This window comes from Penaeus vannamei, chromosome 6 (genome assembly GCF_042767895.1).
Source record: "Penaeus vannamei isolate JL-2024 chromosome 6, ASM4276789v1, whole genome shotgun sequence".
NCBI lineage: Eukaryota > Metazoa > Arthropoda > Malacostraca > Decapoda > Penaeidae > Penaeus > Penaeus vannamei.
The window spans coordinates 31,025,839-31,034,803 of record NC_091554.1 but is presented as its reverse complement, the minus strand read 5'-3'; the positions used below and the strand labels follow the sequence as shown (position 1 = coordinate 31,034,803).

General features: G+C 38.2%; 1 protein-coding gene across 1 annotated transcript in view; it reads left to right on the top strand.

The window, feature by feature from the left end:
* The window catches only part of LOC113815698 (uncharacterized), a 65,761-nt gene extending 60,639 nt beyond the window's left edge, over positions 1-5,122 (top strand). The window contains exons 5-7 of the mRNA XM_070122852.1: positions 1-68; positions 2,021-2,187; positions 2,969-5,122. The exon at positions 1-68 is cut by the window's left edge and continues 124 nt beyond it. Coding sequence (XP_069978953.1) covers positions 1-68; positions 2,021-2,187; positions 2,969-3,209 — 476 coding nt within the window. The 3' untranslated portion in view covers positions 3,210-5,122. The remainder of the gene's footprint in view (positions 69-2,020; positions 2,188-2,968) is intronic.
* Positions 5,123-8,965: the final 3,843 nt, after the last annotated feature.

The window sequence follows — 8,965 nt, the reverse complement described above, 5'->3', positions numbered from 1 at the left end:
TCATCTGCCCCTTCTTCCACCAGCTGAACCACCTGTCTCTGGCTTACCTGGCGCGTTTCAAGTACCAGGTGAGATTTTTATTTTTTATTTTTTGGTGCGTATGGTCTTAATTCAGAATGTAGGAGTGGGTTATGTTTTTTTTTCTGTTGGAAGGTATTCGTTTATCTATAATATGTTGATTTATTATCTGGATGGGCTGTGTAATGATTATTTTCAGATGGATCACCCCCCACAGACACACACACACACACACACACACACACACACACACACACACACACACACACACACACACACACACACACACACACACACACACACACACACACACACGCACGCACACGCACACGCACACGCACACGCACACACACACGCACACGCACACGCACACGCACACACACACACACGCGCACAGCAGAGAGGGAAAGGTCTCATTAAGCTGCTTTTCATATTATGAACTAAATAAGAAATAAGATACTATAGCTTTAAATGGTCATAGATAATATATAGTTATTTGAAGAAACTGCTAGAATTGAAAGAAGAAAAATCGGTCAAAATTATGTTTCAATAAGAATATTATCATGTAATGAATGTACAAAGATATGAATGTAGGCTTTAGCATCATGTAATGGTGACTTTGCAATATGTGCAATGTCATACATTTAGTGTTTAGTGAATATTGCAATACGAATGAAATTTGAGGCTGAATAGATTGATGTTTTAAGCGTTAGATTGTAAAAAAAGACAGCATTACGTCAAAATGTCTGTCTGTTTATATGTCTGTCTCCGTCTCTCTCTCTCCCTCTCCATTCCTGACCCCTATTCTCTCTCACCATCGATCCATCTTTCTCTTATTCTTCAGCCATTCTTCTCACTTCAATATCGACCCACACGCACTCTCAACAAAGGACTGGACACATATTATTGATAACAATAACAATAGAAACAAAAGAAACCATACGCTCCTCAAAAAACACATCAGTTTCTCTTCTCCACCACCACATGCCTCCGTTTTCTACAGTCTCACTCCTCAGGCCTCCGTTTTCTCTAATATCTCCCCTTAGATTTCCGTTTTCTGCAATCTCTTCCTTCAGGTCTCCGTTTTCTACAACTTCTCCCTCCCAGGTCTTCGTTTTCTACAACTTCCCCCTCTACCCTCATCCCCACACCTAGTTACCTACAATTTTTCTTCACCCCCCAGGTTTTCGTCTTCAACACCTCTCCCCCTCACCACACACATCCTCAGAAAGGCCCTCGTTTTCTACAATCTTCCCCCACCCCCGCAGTTCCTCGTTTCTACAATATCTCCCCCGAACCTCACCCTAATAGGCCTACTCGTTTCCTACTCTCTCTCCCAACCGGACTCCTCAGGTCTTAGTTTTCTACAATTTATCCCCCTCCCTCAAACAGGGCCTTCGTTTAATATAATTTCCCGCCCCCTTCCTCACATAGGTCCTTGTTTTCTACAATTTCTCACCCACTCACAAACCACCCCCCTCCTCATCCCCACCCTCACAGGTCGTCGTTTTTTACAATCTCTCACCCCCCCACAAACCACCCCTCCTCCCCATCCCCACACCCCACAGTTCGTCGTTTTCTACAATCTCTCCCCACCCCTACCCTCATCCACACAGGTCCCCGTCCTCTACACTCATTCTTCTGCCTCCCATTTTCCAAGTCCTCGTCTTCTATTCTCTTCTCCCTTCCATTCTCCGTGTCCTCGTCTTCTACTCTCTCTTCTCCCTCCCATTCTCCATGTCCTCTCCCCTTCTCCAGGTCTTCGTCTTCTACACTCTCTCTTCTCTCTCCGATTCTCCATGTCCTCCTCTTCTACTTTCTCTTCTCCCTCCCATTCTCCATGTCCTCTTCTACTCTCTTCTCCCTCTTATTCTCCAGGTCCCCGTCTTTCTACTCTCTCTTCTCCCTCCCATTCTCCACGTCCGCATCTTCTACTCTCTCTTCTCCCTCCCATTCTCCATGTCCCCATCTTCTACTCTCTCTTCTCCCTCCCATTCCCCAGGTCCTCGTCTTCTACCGGCACCAGGAGACGATGCAAGCGATCCCGTGGCTCTGGTCTGGCTCGTCCCTGCCCAACCCCTGGCCCAACACCACCTCCGTCGCCGCTATGTTCTCCTTCCTCGAGGCTCAGATCCAGGAGAGGAACCCCGACGCCTTCTTCGTCACGCAGTTAGTAGTTCTTAGTGTGAGATAGGGGGAAGGGGGGGGAAGGGAGAAGGAGGGAGGGAAGGAAGGGAGGGAGGGAAGGAAGGGAGGGGGAAGGAGTGAGGGGAGAGAGGGTGAAAGGGAGAGAGGGAAGGAAGGGAGGGAGAAAGGGAGGAAGGGAGAGAGGGAAGGAAGGAAGGGAGGGAGAAGGAGGGAGGGAAAGAAGGAAGGGAGGGGAAAGGAGTGAGGGAGAAAGGGTGGAAGGGAGAGAGGAAAGGAATGAAGGGAAGGAGGGAGAGAGGGGAGGAAAAGGGACAGGAGAAGGACAGGAAGGGAAGAAGGCAGGAGTGAGGGCGAAAGGGTGGAAGGCAAAGAGGGAAGGAAGGAGGGGAACGGAGAGAGGGGAGGAAGAGGGAAAGGAATGGAGGGAGGAAGGAAGGAAGGGAGTGAGGGAGGATGTAAGAGTGGAGGGGAGGGAGGGAAAAGGGAAGGACAGGAATGGAAGATGAAGGAAGGGAGAGAAGAAGGGAGTTAGGTGGAGAGGGAAGGAAAGGTAGCAGAAGGAGGGAAGAAGGGAGGGAGGGAGGGAAGGAAGGGTGGGAGAAGAAGGGTAGGGAGGGAGGTAGGGAGGGAGGGGGCTGTAAGAGTCTAGATTAATATTCCAGCAACGATAGGAGTACCAGTAGCGATTTCAGTCAATCAGACACCACAGACATATATCTTCCGCACAAAAAACACCTGTTTTGACCTTGATGGAATAACAGTCTGCGTCACCATGTACTTTACAACGCGCCTCCCCCTCCAGGTGCGTCCTCACGCCGTCAGGGAGGTACCTGGCGCGCCACTTTTCCGGGCAGCTGGAGAGCATGGCCGCCCCGTGCAACAAGGCCCTGCCGGACTGGCTGGCGCAGCTGCCCGTCGGCGTCCGCGGCCCCAACATCGTCATGACCGACTTCGTGGAGCACGACGAGTGGGCGGTGCCTCGGGCCGTCGTCAGGAGGAACGCCTTCAACGACCTGCTGCCGTCGCGCCCCGTCAGGTTTTAAGCGTCGGTTCAGCCTCGTGAGGTTTCGGCTTTGTTTCAAGAGTCGGGTTCGGAGTTCAGGCGTCGTTCCGCTCAGCCAAGTCGCCGTTCGATGTCCGTTTCTCGTGTCGCGTGACAAGCGAACGAGGCCATTAAACGGGTGTTTGGCAATCCAAGTGATGTGTGGTCCTTGTCGCGATGTGCAATGCGGCATTCTTATCTGCAGATGTTGCAGCGGTGAAGACGAATGTGCAATAAGAACGGAATAAAGTACAAAACAGAGAACACAAAGACTAGAATTGATCTCGAACTAGTTGTTTTTATATAAAAAACAAACAAAAGGACAAGAAAAGCTACTCATGAAGTGACAAATGATAACTCCCTTCATTGGTAACAGGCAAGCGCGTACTCGATGAAGGAACATACTGAGAGAGTACGTACCTTTGGCTTTGAACTTTGTCTTTGATGCATTTATTCCATTTAAGTCGCAGGACTTGCATTGAAAGCTGCCTTATCATGTTCATTATTTAGTGATGTGTTAGTCTCCCGCCCTCGAACCCTTTCATGAAATCACTCCATTCGGTCGTCTTAGTCAGATTGTATCTAGTCCCAGACTGAAAGCGCTGTGCCAACTCAGTAGGTTAACTAGACATTTGGTAACGAAAATAAAGTACACTGTAATTAGGATTATTTCGTTTATGTTTGGTGGTAGCGGTAGTTGGTAGCTGTGTTGAACGAAAGAACACAGATTGATGAAGACTGAGCGTTTAGATAAGGGTAGAAGGTTTTAATTACGAACTGTCTACGTATACGTTGTACTAAAATGATTCGTATATATTCTGAATACAAGAACTGAAGGTGTATTCGCTATAAAAGCTGCACAGATGCAAACTTTTATCAATCATGTCTCGATTAGACCTGTATTATCAAATTTCATTTTTAAATAATTCATACTAACGTCTTATTCTATTTGTTATCATATATTATTGTCTTTATTATGATAACTGGGACAACGAAATGTTGTTATTGCTAACAGTGGGTGAAAACTCTACGGTATATAACGCCAGTTTTCAATACAACTTGCGATATCCTTATCTGGCACCAGGACGTACCGAAAGAATTTGAGTATTGTTAGGAAGAGTAAAGTTGACTCAGATTGATTTTATGATTGTCACTACAAAACGCAAACACAAAGACTGTTCAAAGGTCTCTAAAACTCATTTCCAGCAGAAGAGTTACGTACACCAACTTTGTGCCTTATAAGAGACAGTGCGATGCCTCCTGTACCTTGCCCATCATGCTCGCGAATGCAGCTTGACACAGGGTGATGGCGTGGCTATTCATGACGTCATCTCTTTCTCCAGCACCGTGGTTATTTTTGCCCCATATTGGCCCTGCACTGTTTCCGGTCGAGAGCAATGTTATTAAATGAATCTAGACAATGAGAATGAGAGGTAATTTTGTAAATATTTGCGATTTGTTATAATGATGTGGATTCCTAAACACGTGTGTGAGTTTTGCCACGAACACTGGCCGGGTATGTTCTTGTTCATCAAGGTTATGTCTTTTTTTTGCCTGTTCTAGTCATTTTGGATTCTCATGCTTTTCCCATTGGGTTGTACTAGTCCCATATGATATAAGAAATCCTTTTATGTCCTGATTTGCTGGTGTGTTTGTATGTTATTATCGTTGTGTTCATTGTTACTGTTAAAGCGCCATCTGTGATACGAAACGACTTCAAGGAAGATACATATATGTTTTATGTAAATAAAAAGGATAAATTCTTGTTATGACAATTTCATCACGTGTATGTAAATGTGCAAAACGTCCCCTCCTCACTTCGAAATTCCAGTTGCAATTACTGTCATTTCATCATAGCTTGGCAACATATTTTTTTTCTGAACCACTGCACAACTGACTGCTCCTCTTTTTACATGTACATACATACATACATATATATATATATGTATATATATATATACATATATATATATATATATAAATATATATATATATATATATATATATATATATATAAATATATATATATATATATATATATATATACATATATATATATATATATATATATATATATATATATATATATATATATATATATATATATATATATTTACACAGACTAATGTAACTGTTTCTGCGTGTTTACGTTTATGCTTATGACTATGAGTGAATTACTGAAACCAAATGACCTTTCTTTATATTTGTACTAAACCATATTTGCATGCAGTATTCTTACCATTGTTATTTCTCTCCGTTTACGTGTGACTCATACATGATATATGGGTTGATTCAGTATGCATACTGTATCTCTCACCTTCTCTCTCTCTCTCTCTTTCTCTCTCTCTCCCTTTCTCTGTCTGTCTGTCTGTCTGTCTGTCTGTCTATCTCTCTCTCTCTCTCTCTCTCCTTCTCTCTCTCTCTCTCTCTCTCTCTCTCTCTCTCTCTCTCTCTCTCTCTCTCTCTCTCTCTCTCTCTCTCTCTCTCTCTCTCTCTCTCTCTCTCTCTCTCTCTCTCTCTCTCTCTCTCTCTCTCTCTCTCTCTCTCTCCCCTCTCTCTCTCTCTCTCTCTCTCTCTCTCTCTCTCTCTCTCTCTCTCTCTCTCTCTCTCTCTCTCTCTCTCTCTCTCTCTCTCTCTCTCTCTCTCTCTCTCTCTCTCTCTCTCTCTCTCTCTCTCTCTCTCTCTCTCTCTCTCTCTCTCTCTCTCCCTCTCTCTCCTCTCTCTCTCTCTCTCTCTCTCTCTCTCTCTCTCTCTCTCTCTCTCTCTCTATATATATATATATATATATATATATATATATATATATATATATATGTATATATATATATATATATGTATATATATATATATATATATATATATTTATATATATATATATATTTATATATGAATATATATTTGTAAGAATTCAAATCATGTGGATCATATTTTGTGATTGTCTTGAATGATGATTTGATAATTCGTAGATAATTCATAACTGGCCATTAAAAGCGACTGAAAGTTTATCAATGTTATGTTATTATTATTTTTCAAGCCCAATCTATGAGCCAATTATGAATCTTTATCATTCTTTACTTCCAAAGCAGCATGGTTACCGTAAATACCTCATGTTTTAAGAGTTGTGAGAGGAATATAAATATAAAAGTTGTTAAACTGATTTTCTTTTTCTTATCTCATATCCTTCTCAGCAAATTTCGTATGTAATTGCATTGATATACGTAAGGTGACATGCACAAACACTCATAACACAAACACCTACAAGTGCAGATACGCACATACAAAAATGCACATGAACATACACACAAAAATGAAAATGTTCACACAACCCTCCCCCCACTCGACCCCCAGGCACAAACACCCGTACACACAAACACACACATCCGCAGAAATGCACATATACCTATAATCCAAAACCACACATACAGGTTTTACAACCATGTTCCTGCATCATTAACCAATGCAGTCACATGACCTGCAAGATATCTGCATAAACATGATAATCCAACTTTTACCATGCATATGAAACAGCGGGAAGAGAGGGAATACTAGAGTGAGGATAAAAGTTGAAAAGATGCATTGATCATGTTCTGACAGAGGTTAATGTAAATAACTTTATGGATGTGCTTAGATACTTAAGAATTCATGCTTAGGTCTTGGTGCTTCGTCGTCAGTAAGGGCGAAGACTGCGTAAACAAATGATGATGATGATAGTGATGATGATGAGGATAATAATGGTGATGATGATGACGATGCTGCTGATGATAATGATAACAATGGGAAGAGATTATGATAATGATCACGATAGTAGTAATACATGGTGGTAATGATAACAATGACAATATCAATTTAGATGATATAAGGATAATAGTAATAATTATGATTATCATGAAAAAATAAAGATAATAATAATGGCAGTAACAACATTAATGAAAATGATAATAAGTATAATGATAATGATAACAGCAATAAGAACAGCAACAACAGTAATGATGATAATTTTGATAATAATATTATTGCTGAAAATACTACTGATAATGATTATGATAATAACATAAGTAGTAATGATCATGAAGATGATGATAATGATAGCAATTATGATAATAGTGATAATAACAATAATGATAATAATAATGAGAATGATAATAACAATAATGACAGTGAAAATGTTAAAAATAATGATAATAAAGATAATAATGATAATGATATATTTTTCATATTAAAAAATAACAGCAATAATAAAATAATAATCGCAATGATAACTGATAAATATCATAAATGTGATAGTAGTAATAATTATGATAATAATAATAACAAAATAATAATTATTGACATTATTAGTATTATCATCCTGATTGTTTTAATCATTATCATCATTATCATTATCATCATTGTAGTTATTATTATCATTTTCACTGCTTTTGCTATCATAGTTATTATTGTCATTATCATTATTATCGCAATTATTATCATGATTGTTACTATTATTATCATATTTTTATCATCATTGTCATTATCCTTATCCTTATCGTTATTACGATCATTATCATTATCATCATAATTACTATCAATCTTATTTTCATCGTCTTTATCATTGTTATTATCATTTTCATTATCTTTACTATCATTGTTATGATTATTACAGTTGCTTATATTATCGTTATTGTAATTATCCTTATTCCTATTTTTGTCTTTATTATTATTGTTATACTACCTTATTATTATTGTTATATATTATTATCGTTTATACTATCGTTATTGTTATTATTAGTATTCCTATTATCACCGTGTGTGTTAGCCTAATTAAGATGCCATTATTTTTTGTGGTGATTCGGATCATTATCCGGATCCAGGAATTTTGAAAAGGATTGCGTCAGTTACCCCTTTTGCGTAGGAAGGAGGGGTAACTATTATCATTATGTTTACGGAAGTCACCGGTATACTTGAGAAAGAAATGGTTTTAATGTAATTCTTTAAGAGAGGAAGTCTATAATGTATCAGTGACCCTACTTCTTCTAGTTATAGTTACCATTATTATATTTTTTGTTATTATTATTGTTATCACTGTTAGCATTATCATTATTATTGTTACTATTATGGTAATACTTATCATTAATGTTATTCTCATCATTATTATTATAATTATTAATATTATCATTATCATCCTTTCCATTATTAAAAGTATTACTACTACTACTACCATTATTATAATTATTATTATCATTATCATTATTATTATTACTATTATTATCATTATTATTATTATCATTATTATTATTATTTCATCATCATCATCATCATCATCTTCATCATTATCATTACAATTTTTAGCAACATCATCATCTTCATTATTATCATTAATTGTATTAATATATTTGTTATCATTATCATTATTATTACTATTTACATTATTATTACTATTATTACCATCATTGTTATTATTGTTAGCTTATCATTAGAATTGTTATTATTACTATTATAGTTATTTTCATCCTTATGATGATAATGATATTAATGATAATGATGATGATAATAATAACAATAATAAAAACGATAAAAATAATCATTATTAATATCATTGTTATTACTATTATTATCATTATTACTACTACTGTTATCCTTATCATTATCATTACTATTATTATCATCATAATGATTATTGGTATTATCATTTGTACTATTGTTACTATTATTGTTACTTGTTATAACTGTTGTTACTATTCTCCTCAGTGTCATGTTATCATCATCATTGTTATCATT